Below are 19,697 nucleotides of genomic sequence, written 5' to 3'. Positions count from 1 at the left end.
AGCAATACTCTTAAACCAAGTCACAATTTTGAAAAACTGTGAGCTCCTAAACCAAAACGTTCTTAATCCAAGTTACTCTTAAACCAAGGTACCACTGTATATGGATTTCTATGCTTTTTGGTGAGCGTTAGTGGTATATCTATCCATATTATATCATGAAAATATATTTGCCCCCTCTCCTTAGCATACACCTGCCTTACACCTTCCATATCCCCCTTGTTGCCTCTTGTTTGCAGGCATAAATCACAATACAAATCTACACCTGCTGGAAGCAAGTGTAGATTTGTTGCGCAGGGTTGGGCCGGCCGGGTTTACTAAGAGGTGTGCAGGAAAAATCCGGCCACGGAAAAAGGGACGGGACGTTATTTAAGACGGGCGTACTCATACGCTGATCTTCATAAATGTCCCTCAATGGCTTCTGTGGGAGAATGTGTAAGACATGTGACTTATACAGAGGTCATTGTGCAAGAAGAGAGAGGAGTGGACCTGTCACATGACTTGTAGATCCTGTGTTATTTATACCATTCAGCCATAATATTACAGTTGTACTTTGGAGAATTTTTTTTTTTTTTTAGTCAATTGGTGTCAATTTAGTCAAAGTTATACACATTTGTAAATTACTTCTTTGAAAAAAAAAAAAATCTCAAGCCTTCCAGTTGCTGTATGCCCTGCAGGAAATGGTGTATTCTTTCCAGTCTGACACAGTGCATAGTCTCTGCTGCCACCTCTGTCCATGATAAGAACTTTCAAGAGCAGTAACAAATCCCCCTAGAAAAGTTTTCCTACTCTGGACAGTTCCTGTCATGGACAGAAGTGGCAGCACCGTGTGAGACTGGAAAGAATACACCACTTCCTGTAGGACATACAGCAGCTAATAAGTACTGGAAGGTTTGAGATTTTTTAAAAGCAATTTTCAAATTTTTATAACCTTCTGACACCCTATGATTTGAAAACTATTTATTTTCTCTGGAGTACCCCTTTAAAATTACCTGCCTGGCAATATGTGCTACAATAGCTCTTCTGTAGGATTGGCCCAGGCAGGATAGCCATTGCTCTCTATACACATAAATGAGTCCTTGGTGTCCATGATCTTGTTGCCGGTTCATCAATTATCCTTCCAAGGACTATATTTTTTTCTGTCCAAACCACTGCACACTAGGGCTCGGTTCACACGTTGTAAGAGTGCGGCTGTATTTGCGGCTGTAATTGTGCGGCGGTATTTTTGGTGGTTCGTGTGTATGCTTGGAAGTATAGGATATGTGGCTGCACAGTGCACACTATGTATGAATCTACGGCCCTATCGTAAACGGACCCGTAAAAAATGAACAAGACCATTGTTTGCGGCTGAATATGCGGCCGTGGATTGACAGGCGGTCCGTACGGAGTACTTCAAAAATAGCCGGCAATGATGCCGAATGCCGATGCCTCTAATAGTTAATATATTAAATTAATCAAACACATTTTCTTTGTAATCAAGACACTTTCGTTGATCAATAATTTATTTCTAACGAATCCATCATTTTGCAATTAAATATACTGTTAAAAAAAATATATATATAAATAAATGTATATTTATCTATATATTTATTTTTTGACAGTATATTGAATTGCACAATGATGGATTCGTTAGAAATAAATTATTGACCAACGAAACTGAATTTATTTCAACGAAAATGTGTTTTCTTAATTAAATATTAATTAGTACAGGAAGCTCTATAAGCCGGTAATTCATATGCCGGCAATAGAGCATTCTGTACTAATCATCACTTTACTTTAATGAAAACATCAAATGTTTCTTCTAATTATGTTTTCACAATAGCATTATTAGAAGAAACATTTAGAATTATATGTGCGCTCAGCTGATTGGCTGTTCGGCTGAGCGCACATATAATAAGCCGGTCCGCAGCACAGTGACTTCATTGTGCTGCGGACCAGCGAAGAGGACACATCGGGGTGAGTATAGAGCTCTCCCCACCCGCTCCCCGGCACTGCACCCCTCCCAGCAAGGAAGGGGGGTCACTTAACCCCTTCCTTGCTGGGATGGGTGCAGTCTGACATCAGTCTGGCCCCCAGGGGGTTAAGGGGGATGCAATACATCCTCCCTTAACCCCTTGGGGGCCAGACTGTAAGCAGCGATCTGTAAAGATGCTGCATACTGTAAGGAGCACAACACCGCTCACAATGATGGGTGTTGTGCTCCTGTTTGTGTGTTTTTTGTGTGTTTCTCCCTTTTTGTTTTTCAGATATCGGTATCCTGGGGATTACGTCGGATTCCATGGACTACGTCGATGACCAGCGTTTTTTTACTGTTTTTTTTAATAAAATGGTCAATGAGGGGTGTGGGGGTGTTTTTATTTGAATAAAAAAATTTGTAAACTTGTGTCTTGTCTTTATTTCTTTACTTTATAGACTTAGTAGTGGAAGCCGTCTAATAGACGGAATCCATTACTAAGTCGGGGCCTAGTGTTAGCCGGTATAAAATGGCTAACACTAACCCCCTATTATTACCCCAGTACCCAATGCCACCAGGGGTACTGGGAAGAGCCGGGTGCCAGTGGTCCCGGAGCGTCAAAATTGGCGCTCCTGGACCGGGCGGCAGCAGGCTGGTAAGATTTAGGCTGGGGAGGGCCTAAACCAATGGCTCTTCCCACCCTGGTGTTACCAGGCTGCTGTCGTTTGGTTTTTAACCCGGCTGGTTATAAAAATAGGGGGGACCCTATGCGTTTTTTTTTAATTATTTATTTATTTAAAAAAAAAAAACGCATAGGGTCCCCCCTATTTTTATAACCAGCCGGGTTAAAAACCAAACGACAGCAGCCTGGTAACACCAGGGTGGGAAGAGCCATTGGTTTAGGCCCTCCCCAGCCTAAATCTTACCAGCCTGCTGCCGCCCGGTCCAGGAGCGCCAATTTTGACGCTCCGGGACCACTGGCACCCGGCTCTTCCCAGTACCCCTGGTGGCATTGGGTACTGGGGTAATAATAGGGGGTTAGTGTTAGCCATTTTATACCGGCTAACACTAGGCCCCGACTTAGTAATGGATTCCGTCTATTAGACGGCTTCCACTACTAAGTCTATAAAGTAAAGAAATAAAGACAAGACACAAGTTTACAAATTTTTTTATTCAAATAAAAACACCCCCACACCCCTCATTGACCATTTTATTAAAAAAAACAGTAAAAAAACGCTGGTCATCGACGTAGTCCACGGAATCCGACGTAATCCACAGGATACCGATATCTGAAAAACAAAAAGGGAGAAACACACAAAAAACACACAAACAGGAGCACAACACCCATCATTGTGAGCGGTGTTGTGCTCCTTACAGTATGCAGCATCTTTACAGATCGCTGCTTACAGTCTGGCCCCCAAGGGGTTAAGGGAGGATGTATTGCATCCCCCTTAACCCCCTGGGGGCCAGACTGATGTCAGACTGCACCCATCCCAGCAAGGAAGAGGTTAAGTGACCTTCCTTCCTTGCAGGGAGGGGTGCAGTGCCGGGGAGGGGGTGGGGAGAGCTCTATACTCACCCCCCTGTGTCCTCTTCCCTGGTCCGCAGCACAATGAAGTCACTGTACTGCGGACCGGCTTATTATATGTGCGCTCAGCCGAACAGCCAATCAGCTGAGCGCACATATAATTCTAAATGTTTCTTCTAATAATGCTATTGTGATAACATAATTAGAAGAAACATTTGATGTTTTCATTAAAGTAAAGTGATGATTAGTACAGAAAGCTCTATTGCCGGCATATGAATTACCGGCTTATGGAGTTTCCTGTACTAATTAATATTTAATTAAGAAAACACATTTTCGTTTAAATAAATTCAGTTTCGTTGGTCAATAATTTAATTCTAACGAATCCATCATTGTGCAATTAAATATACTGTCAAAAAATAAATATATATATAAATATACATTTATTTATATATATATTTATTTTAACAGTATATTTAATTGCAAAATGATGGAATCGTTTACATTTAATTATTGAACAATAAAAGGGACTTTATTACAAAGAAAATGTGTTTTATTAATTCAATATATTAACCATGAGAGACATCGGCTATAGTGCAGAGGATCGCAAACCCCGGTAATAGCAATTCATGTAAACTGTGTTCCCTGCTTTCCCAGATGCATCCAGAGGTGTTTGCATCACTTTCTTAACATTTTATTTGTTATTTTTAGTTGAACCAGATTTCCAAGTAAATGACCGTATGTTTTGAGCCGCATGTCTATTTTTTCCCACGGCCGGAGTTTCACCCGCACATTTACAGCCGCATAAAAAATACAGCCGCACAGTTACAGCGTGTGAACCCAGCCTAGAGCTGTTATGGAGATGCTCTTACCCAGCCGTCTAGCCATCACCATTTGACCCTTGTCAAAGTCATATCCTTACGCTTGCTCATTCATCCTAAGAACTGACTGTTTCCTTGCTGCCTCATATATCCCACATTTTGTCACAAGATCAGTGATTTTTGTGGCTGCTTTATATACAGAAATTGAGGTGTAAACTTTCATTGTTATCCTACCAGTCATGATAAGATGGAGTGATGTACAGACTTGACGAACATTTGCGTTTGGCCAAACCCGAATACTCAGTACTCGGGCTAGAAGTTGGATGCTGCCCTAGGGAGTCCTGGAAAATATAGATACAGCCTATGGCTCTATCAATTTTTTTCCAGGACTCCCTAGGGCTGCATCCAACTGTCACATGTCCAGTCGAACCCGAACATTTGGCGAATTCGCTTGTCACCAGTCGGGAAGCAATGTTGTCAGACTATAAACGACAGTGATTATTTTTTATACTTATAATAAGATATTATAAAACCATCAGAAATTAAAAAATAAACGTAAACAATACATTCCCCTTTAAAACTTCTGGGGGGGGGGTTTCGGTTTGCGAAAGAGACGTGTACTGACGGGGAGGCAGCGTCCAATAGAGCCGTCATTGTGTCTCCAAGGTAACAAACATTAGGAATGATCAGAATAATTTGGTTGGAGACGCTGTGTATTTTACAGTAAGCTGTCGCACAGCGTGCTGTTCATAATTGCTGCCATTTAAATAATAAAAAATAGACCTCCTCCCTCTCCATTCCCTCTCTGTGACTGGAGCACGTATACAGCTATTACCAACTAAGTGACTTTTTCTCCGAGAAGCTCCTTCTCCTCATTGCCATTATTATCTTTCCCTAACTGGACCACTCGACTCGTCAGACTTAATTTGATATCAATGTGATATGACAAAACAGTAGCAAAAGTTAATTTCGATCACAGTAAGAAGTCACAGGATTAAATAATACTGTTCAGTCTTTTAGAAAAGTTTATTGCCACCAGATGGGAGCAAGAATCTTTCCAACACTGATTAGTTGCGCTCCCGCAGGGGTCCGGGGGAAAATAATCATCGTATATTAAATTTAGTATTCTAAAGTAGCCTGTGAAGACATAGCTATACATTAGTCTTATCAGCTTTATAGATGGCGGTTAATATTTACATTGGTTTCAGGACCAGGTTGGATGTGGTAATAGAGAAAGTGAATTTGAAATGAAACAAAGCTAAATTGTACTTACCGCTCCGTATGAGTGATTTGTGCCCCTACGGCGTTGTGTGCCATGTGGTGCTCTGCATGGGGTTTTATGCTGTTTATTAGAACAATGGTTTTTTATTTCTAGATATAATATCCATAAACAGATTTGTCCCCGTTGACTTGTGGTATTATAATTCTACAATGTGTGAAGGAGAGAAGTAAATGTATTACTCGTGAGCCTATCCATCTATCTGTCTGTCTATCTACAGTATGTCCACTTACAAGGTCGGCTTCAGGTCAAAATCAACAGTAAAGATGTTTTCTTATTATCATTTTGCAAACTTATTTCCATCTTTATTATTGTTTGTTAGTGGGAAATAGTAGAAAGTTTGATTGGTAAGTTCTGCCTGTTTGCCAGTGACGGTAGGATTGATAGTCATGGAGGTGTCTGTAATATGGAAAATTATTTAGCATTAATAGAAAAGTGGTCAAAACTATGGAAACTGCAGTTCAGTGTTTCCAAATAAACAAAATATTTCACTTGGGAAGAGGGAAAACTCCATTTGAGAATTATAATGGCAGTTCTTTGTTAGTGAAGACTTCAGAAGAGGAGGATTTCAGGGTAGCCATTTCTAACAGCCTTAGCTGGGTTCACACTACGTATATTTCAGTCAGTATTGTGGTCCTCATATTGCAACCAAAACCAGGGGTGGATTAAAAACACAGAAAGGATCTGTTCACACAATGTTGAAATTGAGTGGATGGCCGCCATTTAATGGCAAATATTTGCTGTTATTTTAAAACAACTGCTGTTGTATTGAAATAATGGCCGTTATTTACTGTTATATGGCGGCCATCCACTCAATTTCAACATTGTGTGGACAGATCCTCCTGGTTTTGGTTGCAATATGAGGACCACAATACTGACTGAAATATACGTAGTGTGAACCCAGCCTTAAAATGAATCAACAGTGTGGCCCAGTGGTAGGGAAAGGACCACAAAAATGGTGGAAGGTCTGAAGGCCCTAGTACACAGAGCGATTCTGATGATATTGGTCTGTGTAATAAAGCCGAGGAACTGATCATTGATTAATTGTGGTTTTTTAACATGTTTAACAATCAACGGCTACTTGTAATAGTGATGCACAGCCTATGGCTAATACGTGGGTAGAGAAGATAATACTTACCTGCTCACATTCCCCCGGTGTCCTCCTGCCTTGTTTCTTTGATTTCCCACTCACCCCAGCCGCCTCTGGTATTTTCGAAGCTGTGTCTGAAGTGAACCTGTCTCTGAAGTGTGATTGGCTTAGCATCCTGTCATTTCAGAGACGTGACCAGAAGTGTCAGCTGCAGCTGCAGTGACCGGGAATCCCACAGACAATTATTTCTAAGGTTCAATATTTGGGACAGTCCTTATTGTTTTTACAATATTTTATACATGCTTTCTCTCACACAGGGAGCACGAAAGTACAACCACCACCCAAAGAAGAATCCATTAAGCTGAAGGACATCTTTTCTGTGAAACTGAAGAGGCGCAGAATGGCAGGGCAGGATAAAGGTGGCACCTTGTTGGGCATCACAGTATTTGTGTGCATCCAGAAAGGACACAAGCTTAAAGAAAACGCTATTGATTTTCATAACTTAAGTGAAGACTTCTGTGACATCTGGTTCCGGCAATTAAAGGAAATAATTAACGGTAAGTAAATCCTAAATGTCACCAGATACTGTTATTTATCTTAATAAATTATGACAACACTGGTATTATACATTTGTCTATATCTTAGACCCCTGTATTTTTTTGTTTTCCCAACTAGAAAATTATGAGTAAATTGACAAGTGGGTGTTACTTCATTGGCGATATCTTTAACACTTTAACCTCTTCCTGACATCTTCCAAATATGTACAGAAGTCGGGAGGGTGAGCGGAGTGCGCTGAATGTGCAATGGGTATCAGCTATACAGCTAATACTCTGTTGCAGCTGTTGGGATAGGAGATAACTCCGATCCCAGATGTTTAATCACTTAGCAGACAGAGAAAGGGGTCTCCTACACCCACATTCATTGAGCTTTTGCTACTGGTGTGTTATGGCAGCCAAGTCCCCAAGTCTGTTGGCAGTAAAGAGCAAATTCATGGAAGGGAGACTCCTAATGGGCGAAACTGCTACAAGTGGAAAAACGGCTACATATATGAAAAGTTATTGATCACTTAAGTTAAGTCACTCAAATCAGTGGAAGAAATAATTGCAGACAGTGAGAGGACTGTAAAGTCTGGTCACCATTTAGAAATTCAGTGGTGCATTGGTGACATCTTGACCGCCATCTGGACCTATGTTTTCAGATTATACATTGAACTAACCTTAACAAACCATGGCGCTACAGAACTATCTAAGCCACGTTAATGGAGTGGTAATAATTTGTCGTCTTTAGATAGCACTGCTTAGTTACCGCAGACCAATATCTGTGTTGTTCTATAATGGGGTCAGATTTACCTAAGTAAATACTTGCAGTGTAGTCTCCAGGGCAATTTCTAATTTCCCATCTGTTATGCTTTGCTGGGTTGATGGTATGCTTTGAAATACAAATTGCTTGATTTGTAAAGGGAGTGAATATTAATTAGAAAATATGGTTTTAGAGTAATTTACCTGAGCTAATGACACTGTGTTCTTAGAAAGGAAAGCTATATCTGCATTATGAATCAGTGAAAAGACAGAAATAGCTCCAAACATGATACAACACCCAGATGGTTTTTAAAATTACTTTAAAAGGGGTTGTCTGGGGTCTTTTTTTTCTATATATGGCTGATGGCATGTTTAACTGTTAAACATAAAATAAGTCATACTCGCCTACCCTGATATGTCCCGGTCTGCGCTTGTCAGTAAACTTCTTCCTGAATCATACTCGTCTCTGCCCATAATGCCAATCACTGGCCAAGGCAGAACACTGCTGTGGTCAGTGGTTGGTTGGTAGGTGAGTATGACTTATTTTTTTCATGTTTCACGCAACCCTAGCCATATTATAAATATATATGTTAGAACCTGTGTGTGGGTGGATTGGGGCAGGTGAGTATACTTTTCTTTTTTAGCCCAGTTTTTAACTTTGGATGTCAAAACAACTCCTATAAGTATCTCATTCTAATAAACAAAGTAAAGAGTGCTGGCTCTGGAGGTCCCAAGATGTCCTTACGGGAAACAGATCACTGATTTCAGGGAGACCAGCAAAAAAAAACACTGTTGGCTGCTGGGTAAAGCGCCCAATACTGTGAAATCCTAGGTGCATTGTTCCCTGGGAAACATGAAAATGCAAAAAAGAGAGCTAGCGTAGCCTCATTTAAGAGTCTCCAAACACAGGACTAGCCAGATATCCCTCCGGGAAAGGCCCAGCCAAGGGGTGGCTCCTGTAGGGAAACCACCAAAATCACCATATTAAGTGACCCTATAAGTCAATGTAATGACAAGGGAAAAGGCCAGGTATCCATCAACAGACGGCTGTTTCGTGGTTTTGCCCCTCATCAATGTGGAGCAGGATTATGGCTAGGTGGGAACAATGCCTAGTAGAGCCATATGGGAAACCCTGATCTCAGGGGCACCAGCCACAGATAATACTGCCGGCTGCTGGTTAAAGTGCCCAATACAGCGAAGTCTTATACAGGCAGCCTCTTATTGGATACTGTGCAATGCATCACTTTCCCTGTGGTGGTGCTGTAGAGAAATTAAACACTTGAAAACAAAAGATATTACAGCTGATCGGTCCCTGCCATCACAATGTTGGGAAATTTAAATTGAGTTTTTTTTTTTTTTTTTTATAAGACATCCCTCTAAATTAGAAAATTAGCAGGAAGCACAATAGATGTCATTACTTGCTTGAAATGTGACAAGGCTCTGCAAAGCCCTGTGGTATTTGTTTTATTAAAAACAATGAAATTGAATAACAGCTGGAAAGCAAATGTAATTGCTGCGATATATTTATTTTGCTGCCGGAGACGGGTATTTAAGGATTTGTAATGACTCCTTAATATGTGGTATGAGTAGAGACATTAAGTATAACGGTTATGTGGTAACAATGGTTATGAAGTCAATTAAATGTAGAATTACAATTATAACTCTACTAATGTCAAATCTTTTATTAATTCATCTATTTGTTCTGTCATTTACACAGAATACAAAGCTCTTATGCATTTGAACACATTGGGGGGGATTTATTAAGACCGGCCGGGCTTCCGAACCTGCACACGGCGTACCATATCTACACCTGCTTCCAGCAGGTGTAGATTTGGATCATGTAAATCATGATAAATGTGGCGCTGTAGGAGGCCACGCCTCCTCCCTGCAATGCGGTGCTCCTCCGAGCCCCCCCTGCCTGCCCATCGGGCAAGCTGGGGATATGGCAGCCGTATGCCAGGGAGAAGGGTTGAATCTGTGCCTTCTCCCTGGCGTATGCCCCCTGCTGTATGCTTCATAAATGTCCCCCATTCTCTGTGGTGTTTTGCTGCTACATGCTGTGTACTCACCTATGTGTGAGGGGACTGAATGGCAATTGCTTGATCACTAACAGCCCCATTCACACAGGAGACTAGGGACTCCTGTTCTTGTGATTGGTTGAGAACCCCCTCCAATCAGATACTTATCGCCTATATAGTTAATTTGTAGTACATTTTTGGCCATATATAAGGGGTTTATCTGGCGAGCAAAAGATGGCTTACAGTGTCACTGTTGTTTCAATTTTTTTGCAGAAATCAATAGTACAGGCGATTTTAAGAAACTTTGTATTTGGGTTTACTAGCCAAAAAATGGATTTTTATCATGAAAAAGCAGTTTGAAGCTCTCCCCCCTGTCTTCATGATTTTTCTATGGAGAGGGGAGGGGTGGAGGGAGATGAGGCACCAAAACAGGACAACAAAGAGTTAATATACAGCTACATCACCGGCTAACTCCTCTGACAGTCAGCACTGACCTTTCTTACCTCTGAATACTGGCTTTCACACAGCTCCCACTGTGTAATCCTTTGTTCTCTGCTCTCTGCTGTCGACTAATCTCCCTCCTCCCCCCTCCCCTCTCCGTAGAACAGACAGGACCCGACTGATGTAAAAGAGTCAAGGTTTCCTGATAATCAGTGAATGAGAGAGAGGAGGGAGGTGTGTGTGTGTGTGTGTGGGGGGGGGGGGGGCTGGGAAAAGTCTTTTTGAATGCAAATAATGGCATATTTGCCTAAAAACTCAATTACAAAGTTTCTTAAAATCGCCTGTACTATTGATTTCTGCAAAAAAAATAAAAATAAAGTGACACTTTAAGTTTTCTGCTCGCAGACATTGACTTTCTGAGATTCCATGTCTCAGAAGTAAGCCTGGCGAGATGTGGGGGTGTGATCATTGCCTTTAAATGAAACTATGCCTGCACACTATGTCAAATAGCTGAACAGTGGCTCCCATATTTATAATTTGAACCCCTTGTGTCTATGAAGGAAGCCGAGGAGAGAAAATGTTTCAGCTCCAGCGAGCAGAAGGCAGAAGTCTTCTGCTCGTTGGACAACCCCTTTAAAGGGAATGTATAACCTAAATTTTATTTTACTGATTAGATTCAGAGACTGAAACTTGTTCTTTTATTCCATTTTTTTTTTCTAATCGTATTTTTTATTTTACTTTTCATACATTGTTATGGGGGCTACCATCTTACCTGAGCTGTCTTTTTTAATTTTTTTTGTAATTTACATACAGATCATAGAAAAGTACAAAATAGATGGCGGGTAGTACAGGCAAGAAAACAACAGTCTGTACATATGATTTGTTATCAACAAAATAACACCCCCTCCCCTAACACCCTCCCTTGCAGAAATGGAGTCTCACATGCACCCACAACACACAAAAATCTAGGAGTTTTAGTGCCTCCAAAGAGTTTGCCACATCGGCCCTCAGATACCATGCCATGTATCTGAAGGGTTTCACTACTTTATGTATTTCTGCTTGATCTAGAAAAGTTACTATGAATTTACCTGATATGCATTTAGCGTTTAGTGCAGCAAGCCTCATGGATATAGACAACAATAGACCGAATCTGTCCCCTTGAGAAACACTACTGATTGTACTCTGTGACCCCTGAAGAGGTCATTCCACAGGGAGCTGCTATTGTCTTCTCTTTTCTACTGATGTTGCATGTCATTGCAATATTGTACAGATCACTTTACAGCAGCCTCCTCTTATCACCACAGACACAACAGGAAGTCTCAGCTTAGTTTTAGTCCCAGTGGTGAATACAAAAACTGCAAGGTTTTAGGATTAGTGCCAGTTCACAAGGAGCTTTTGCTCCGTGTAAACTGGTTCTTATTTTATAACATAAATAGCAAAATGCTAAATTAGAATAAATGTCACCAAAATTTCTTAAATATATTTAACTTTAACAGTATTTAAACAATGAGTATTTCTCTGATTCCCTTTAAGGGTCAAAGAGGTAATTTTTTTTTGTGAAAAACCTATTTTCAGACTTTTTAAAAAAAAAATATTTACATTTAGGGAATTTTTTGGCCCTTTTTCAGATGATTTTGCAGCCAATTTTGGTTGCATTTTTCATTTGTATTTTTAAGGCTGTGGTATTAGCTAAAGCCCAGAAATGCTATTTTCTGATTTTGACTAAATTATGATCCAAAATATATGGCAAATAAAATATTTCAAACGAGATAAATTCAGTTTCTGGCATTATGCGCTGTATTCTTCCAGCACGTTACTTCGTTGAAATTAACCGTCTGCATAGGATTATCCATGTATTCTTCTTTCCCAGAGCCGATTAGAATGTTGTATGTGCAGGTCATTAGGCTCCGTTAATTGACATGTCCTCATTTTTAACAAAGAAAATAATTCAATTATTTTCTTACTAACGGGAGTGTGGCCAGTGATGTCACAGCTGGTGTAACTGACGTGACATCCTTGGCCAGTCACTCTTTTTGTCTGCCATGTGCTCAATTTAAACCACTATCTAGATGAGGGATTAACAACGTAAAAAAAAAAAAAACACCAGGGGAGATTTATTAATATTGTAGTAAGACCCATTCTTTTGCCAGATTATGAAAGTGGTGAAAATTCTGTCAAATTTATGAAAATTGAGCAGGTGGTAAAATGAACGTGAAGAAACTCGCAGTCACTGTGGATGGGCATTTTTACTCACTATAATTTGAGAGGAGAGAAGTAAACATAAAACCTGTCCTGCTTAGACAGTGTAAACTAGACAGTGTATGGGTGGGTTAACACTGAGGAATTCTCGCGGATAAATTCCACGGAATTCCGTCGGCTGTACATGCTCACGGCCGCACGGTACGCTTTTACACAGGCTGATTGGCTCCAGACACACAGGCATTGGAGCCGAGGCGTGGCCTGTGTACACAGTGCGATGTGTAGTCGATCACAATGATTCCATTGGCCACACAGGAGATGTAATCAGCCAATGGATTAGTGTTTTCTTGTTTGTTCACTGATCCCTGGCCCATAAAACGTATACACTAAACGGATTGCAAAAAGCAGTGTGAACTCAGCCTCAGGCCTTAGGCTATGTTCACAAGTCAAAAATAGAGAAAAGGCGCCCGATTTTAATATTTAAAAAAACGTCAGTGGCAATGCATTAACCCCTTCGTGCTGCAGCTAGTTTGGGCCTTAATGACCGGGCTAATTTTTTTTAAAATCTGACCTGTCTCACTTTATGCTCTTATAGCTCAGTAATGCTTTAAGGTATGCTAGCGATTCTGAGATTGTTTTTTCGTGACATATGGCACTTTATGTTAGTGGCAAAATTTGGTCACTATTTTGTGTGTTTTTTGTGAAAAACATCAAAATATCATGAAAAATTGAAAAAATTTGCATTTTATGAACTTTGAAATTCTCTGCTTCTAAAAAAAGAAAGTCGTAGCACATAAATTAGTTACTAAGTCACATTACCAATATGTCTTCTTTATTCTGGCATAATTTGGTAAACATATTTTACTTTTTTAGGGTGTTATGGGGCTTAGAAATGTATCAGCAAATTATCACATTTTCGTGAAACTGATTTTTTTAGGGACCAGTTCTTTTTTTAAATGGATTTAGAAGTCTGGTATCCTGAAAACCCCCATAAGTGACCCCATTTTGGAAACTACACACCTTAAAGAATTAATCTAGGGGTATAATGAGCATTTTAACCCTACAGGGGCTGGAGGAAAGTATTCACAATTAGGCAGTAAAAAAATTGAAAATTTTAATTTTCCAATAATATATACGTTTAGATTAAAGTTTCTCATTTTCAAAAGGAATATGAGACAAAAAGCACCCCAAAATTTGTAATGCAGGTTCTCTTGAGTACAATGGTACCCCATATGTGGGCGTAAACCACTGTATGGGCACACAGCAGGGCTCAGAAGGAAGGGAGCGCCAATTAGCTTTTCCAATGCAAATTTTGCTGAAGAAGTTTCTGAGCGCCAGGTGCGTTTGCAGTGCCCCTGTAGTGTCAGCAGAGAGAAAAACCCCCATAAGTCACCCCATTTTGGAAAGTACACCCCTCAAAGAATTCATCTTGGTGTGTGGTGACCATTTTGACCCCACAGGTATTACAGGAAAGTATTCAAAAGAAGACAGTAAAAATGAAAAACTCGAATTCTTCCAATAATATGTTCGTTTAGTTTGAAAGTTCTCAATTTCACGAGGAACAAGAGGAAAAAAGTACCCCAAAATTTGTAACGCAGGTTCTCCTGAGTACAATGGTACCCCAAATGTGGGCATAAACCACTGCATGGGCACACAGGAGGGCTCAGAAGGGAAGGAGCGCCAATTAGCTTTTTCAATGCAGATTTTGCTGCAGAAGTTTCCGAGCGCCAGGTGCGTTTGCAGTGCCCCTGTAGTGCCAGCGGAGTAAAATCTCGCCATAAGTCACTCCATTTTGGAAAGTGCACCCCTCAAAGAAGTCATCTTGGGGTGTGGTGACCCTTTTGACCCCACAGGTATTAGAGGAAAGTATTCAAAAGTAGACAGTAAAAATGAAAAACTCAAATTTTTCCAATATTATGTTCTTTTAGTTTGAAATTTCTCAATTTTATGAGGAACAAGAGGAAAAAAGTACCCCAAAATTTGTAACGCAGGTTCTCCTAAGTGAAAAGGTACCTCATATGTGGGCATAAACCACTGCATGGGCACACAGGAGGGCTCAGAAGGAAAGGAGCGCCAATTAGCTTTTTCAATGCAGATTTTGCTGAAGAAGTTTCCGAGCGCCAGGTGCGTTTGCAGAGCCCCTGTAGTGTCCGCAGAGTAAAATCTCCCAATAATGCACCCCATTTTAGAAAGTGCACCCCTCAAAGAATTTATTTTGGGGTGTGGTGAGCATTTTGACCCCACAGGTATTTGAGGAAAGTATTCAAAAGTAGACAGTAAAAATGAAAAACTCGATTTTTTCCAATAATATGTTCCTTTAGTTTGAAATTTCTCAATTTCTCGAGGAACAGGAGAGAAATGTCACCCCAATATATGTAAAGCAGGTTCTCCTGAGTAGAACGGTACCCCATATGTGGGCATAAACCACTGTATGGGCACACAGCCGGGCTCAGAAGGGAAGGAGCGCCAATTAGCATTTTCAGTGCAGATTTTTCTGAAGAAGTTTCTGAGCGCCAGGTGCGTTTGCAGAGCCCCTGTAGTGTCAGCAGAATAGATTCCCCCCAAAAGTCACCCCATTTTGGAAAGTGCACCCCTCAAAGAATTCATCTTGGGGTGTGGTGACCATTTTTACCCCACAGGTATTAGAGGAAAGTATTCAAAATTGGCCAGTAAAAATGAAAAACTCTTAATTTTTCCAATAATATGTTGGTTTAGTTTGAAATTTCTCAATTTGACGAGGAACAGGAGAGAAAACGTACCCCAAAATCTGTAACGCAGGTTCTCCTGAGTACAACGGTACCCCATATGTGGGCATAAACCACTGTATGGGCACACAGCAGGGCTCAGAAGGGAAGGAGCGCCAATTTACAGGAGCAAAATTGCAGCTAGTAATGGTTATTAGAATAGCGCAGTTACTAAAATAGAATCAAAAAAATGAGATTACAGGTAATGTGGGGTGGTTACGGGCAACCAGGGGTGGTTATGGGCAACCTGAGGTGGTTACAGGTAATCTGGGGTGGTTACGGACAACATGGGGTGGTCACGGGCAACCTGCTGTGGTTACGGCAACCTGGGGTGGTTACAGGCAACGTGGGGTGGTTACGGGCAACGAGGGGTGGTTATGGGCAACGTGTGGTGGTCACGGGCAACCTGCTGTGGTTACGGCAACGTGGGGTGGTTACAGGCAACGTGGGCTGGTTACGGGCAATCTGCTGTGCTTACAGACAATCTGGGATGGTTACAGGAAACGTGGGGTGGTTACGGGCAACCTGCAGTGCTTACAGACAATCTGGGGTGGATACGGGCAACGTGGGGTGGTTACGGGCAACCTGCAGTGCTTACAGACAATCTGGGGTGGTTACGGGCAACGTGGGGTGGTTACGGGCAACCTGCAGTGCTTACAGACAATCTGGGGTGGTTACGGGCAACGTGGGGTGGTTACGGGCAACCTGCAGTGCTTACAGACAATCTGGGGTGGTTACGGGCAACGTGGGGTGGTTACGGGCAACCTGCAGTGCTTACTGACAATCTGGGGTGGTTACGGGCAACGTGGGGTGGTTACGGGCAATGTGGGGTGGTTACGGATAAACTGAAGTTCTTATAGGCAATCTGGGGTGGATACCTGTTATCTGGCATGGGCACCGCAATCTGGAGGGGGTCATTGGCAATTTGGGGTGGTCAGAGGCGCTGTGGCGTGGTCAGAGGCGACGTGCGGTGGTCAGAGGCAACGTGCGGTGGTCAGAGGCGACGTGCGGTGGTCAGAGGCGACGTGCGGTGGTCAGAGGCGACGTGCGGTGGTCAGAGGCATCGTGGCGTGGTCAGAGGCATCGTGGCGTGGTCAGAGGCAACACGCGGTGGTTACGTGCAATCTGGGGGGGGTTACATGTAAACTGGCATGATTACGGGGAACCTGGGGGGTTATGTGCAACCTGGAAGGGTTACAGACAATCTGGGATTGTTACTGATAAACTGAAGTGCTTATAGGTAATCTGGGGTGGGTACATGTAATTTGGGGTGGTTACGGGCAATCGGGAGGGGGTCACTGGCAATTTGTGGTGGTTACGGGCAACGTGCGGTGGTTACGGGCAATGTGCGGTGGTTACAGGCAACGTGCGGTGGTTACGGGCAACGTACGGTGGTTACGGGCAACGTGCGGTGGTTACGGGCAACGTGCGGTGGTTATGGGCAACGTGCGGTGGTTATGGGCAACGTGCGGTGGTTACGGGTAATCTGGGGAGGGGTTAGGGGTAATTTGGGAGTAAACTGCAATTATTACTATAATAAAAAGTGTGTGTTTTATTTTTTTGTATGTTTGTCACTTTTTGTACTTTATACATTCATTTTCACTGTATTACTATGATTACTGTGATATTTTCTATCACAGTAATCATAGTTCAGTGACAGAGACCAAATTGGTCTCTGTCACTTTAAATTTTCAGAGTTGGCTGGTTGTGAAGCGCATGCGCACTTCATAACCAGCCAGGACGTCGAGGAGGAAGGAGCTCCGTGGATCCGGTGAGTATATGGGGAAGGGGGGGTGACTGGGGGACGGGGGTGACAGGGGGGGTGGGGGGCGACTTGGGGGGTGGGGGGACATCACTTTTTATCCCCTGTCACCAATCACTCATGGTGACAGGGGATAAAAAGTGCCTGGATGCACATGGCACAAGCGATCAGCGGTATATAGTATATACCGCTGATCGCTTGTACCGGGACCAAACAGGGGGGTCCCCGATGACTGCCCCATGCTCTCCGCTACCTCCGGTGCCGGAGAGCATGGGGCTTTCATTCATTTTAACTTTTACATCGCTGTGAACCGACATTAGTCGGTTCACAGCGATGGCGGCGGCCATCTTGGAAATGATGGCCGCCGGGGGAGGGGGGTTAGTTATTGGGGCACTAGGGGGGGCTGATCTGAGGTCTGGGGGACACTTATTTCATCTCCCCCTGCCGTAGATTCACGGCGGGGGGAGATGAAAGGCGGCGGCGGCACCGTTAATCTCCTTTACCGACGGTCGCCGCTATAACGTTAATAGCGGCGATCGTTGGTAAGGGGGGGGGGGGCCGGGACGGACCCCACACACTGCCCCAACCCCTCAGCTACCTCCGGTAGCCAGGGGGATGGGGTGGGGGCCGTCCCGGCCCCGCAGCCTTATTCTCTGCCATCGCCGTAAAAAGCTGATGGCAGCAGAATAAGGACCATTAGTGACCGCCGTAGAAAGCCGTATCGGCGGTCACTAAGGGGTTAAAGGGGTACTCCGGCAGGGGGGCATTTTTTTCCTGACACCGGGGAGGAGGTGGCTGAGGGAAACGACGTCCACTCACCTCCCCGGTTTCAGTGGCGGGTCCCGCATCGCGGCGCTCCGGTCCCCTGCCGGTTCCTGGTGTCTGACGCGGGCCCGAGACGATACGTCTCAGGTCCTCTCAGCCAGTCAGTGACAGAGGCGGGATCTGAGCGGACTTGAAACGGATCCCGCCTCCGTCACTGACTGGCTAAGCGGACCTGAGACGTCACGTCTCGGGCCGCGTCAGGCACCAGGAAGCGGCCGGGAATCGGGGACCGGAGCACCGCAATGCGGGACCCGCCGCTGGAACCGGGGAGGTTCCAATGTGGGAGCCACCTCCTCCCCGGTGTCAGGAAAAAATGATTATTATTTTTGGACAACGTCTTTTGCAAACAGCGGTTGTTTTTTATTAGTTGTTCACACACAGTTTTTATTTTGTCACCGTTCTTTCTCCGTTTTTACTATTAAACTCAGTGGAGTTTTCAATTAAGCCACATCCAAAGGGCAATTAGTAACTCCAAACTAGAATAATGTACAATCACCAGTCATTGCACTAAGGAGAGGCCAGGCTGCTAAATAACGTCCGTTATTTTGGACTCAAAATGAGCTTCCTGTTATTACAAGGTGAAGTGTCCGGTGAGCTAGTTTAAAGCGGTTATTCAGCCCTACAAAAACATGGCCACTTTCCCCCTACTGTTGTCTCCAGTTTAGGTGGGGTTTTGAAACTCAGTTCCATTGAAGTAAATGGAGCTTATATGCAAACCACACCTGAACTAGAGACAACAGTAGGGAGAAAAGTGGCCATGTTTTTGTAGTGCTGGATAACCCCTTTAAGACTTCAGGAGTTTCAGAACGCCTTTTTGACTCTTTGCAACAGAGAATAAAAACTTTTTTGTACAATATAGCTGGATATATAAAAGGTACTGTGCATCTGATTGTACTAACAGCTATCTAACAGTGTGCGCAGTTTTGGATGTGAATTGCAGCTGACAGATTCACTTTAAATTACCATGTAACCCTAACCAAGGCCTTAGCTTGTACCTGGTAGCCATTTTATTAGAAGAAGTGTTGGATGGGTCATATATTAGACATCAGTAAGAGCTCCTAAGTCTTACATAGTGACAATGATGGCTCAAACAAATGAAACTCCTGGACATCTGGTGTTGTCGTCCAGCGCCTCAATGAACCTATAGCTAGGTAATGGTGTGTAGAAGCTTGGGGCAGCTCAACTTACAATGAAGAGAGAAAGGAAGCGTCAGTATGACTACACTACTCCTCAATGATAAATGAAGGGGCTTGTCTACTTCTGACAGTCCCTTGTTGTATATACTGATGAGGTATTAGAGGGGGCCTCCCAAACAGGACCCCAATATTACCTAATTTAAACAGCACAGCCCTTTATTGTGTAGGATTAGCTAACTCAACAGGAAGACCCCATTCAAGCAGCTGTTCTCCCCAATCCAGCACTTACCTCCCTGGCTCTAGCACTTACCTCCCTGGCTTCAGCACTTGTGTAAGCCGTCTGCCACTCCAGTACCTGGTCCCTAGCCGATTCCTGGTGTAGAGAGGAGACTTGGGGCGTGACGTTCCAGCCAGTCAGCGACTGTAGTGGTGTCCCAAGCACTGCACTGCGGGCACCAGTGCTGGAGCCAGGGAGGTAAGTGCACATTATTTTTTGCACCCACCCCCTCCCCAGCAAATTTGAAAAAAATGTCCCTGCGTGGACTTTTCCTTTAAAAGGGGTTCTCTGGCGAAATGCTTTCAAATCTTTCTTATCAGCTGCTGTATGT

The 19,697-nt window shown here is 43.1% G+C and overlaps 1 protein-coding gene across 1 annotated transcript in view; it reads left to right on the top strand.

The window, feature by feature from the left end:
* The window catches only part of CERKL (CERK like autophagy regulator), a 98,593-nt gene that overhangs the window by 26,051 nt on the left and 52,845 nt on the right, over positions 1-19,697 (top strand). The window contains exon 2 of the mRNA XM_069984859.1: positions 6,984-7,223. Within this exon, the coding sequence (XP_069840960.1) occupies positions 6,984-7,223 (240 nt within the window). The remainder of the gene's footprint in view (positions 1-6,983; positions 7,224-19,697) is intronic.

Source organism: Dendropsophus ebraccatus, chromosome 9 (genome assembly GCF_027789765.1).
Source record: "Dendropsophus ebraccatus isolate aDenEbr1 chromosome 9, aDenEbr1.pat, whole genome shotgun sequence".
Lineage (NCBI taxonomy): Eukaryota > Metazoa > Chordata > Amphibia > Anura > Hylidae > Dendropsophus > Dendropsophus ebraccatus.
This window is presented reverse-complemented; position numbering and strand designations above follow the sequence as displayed.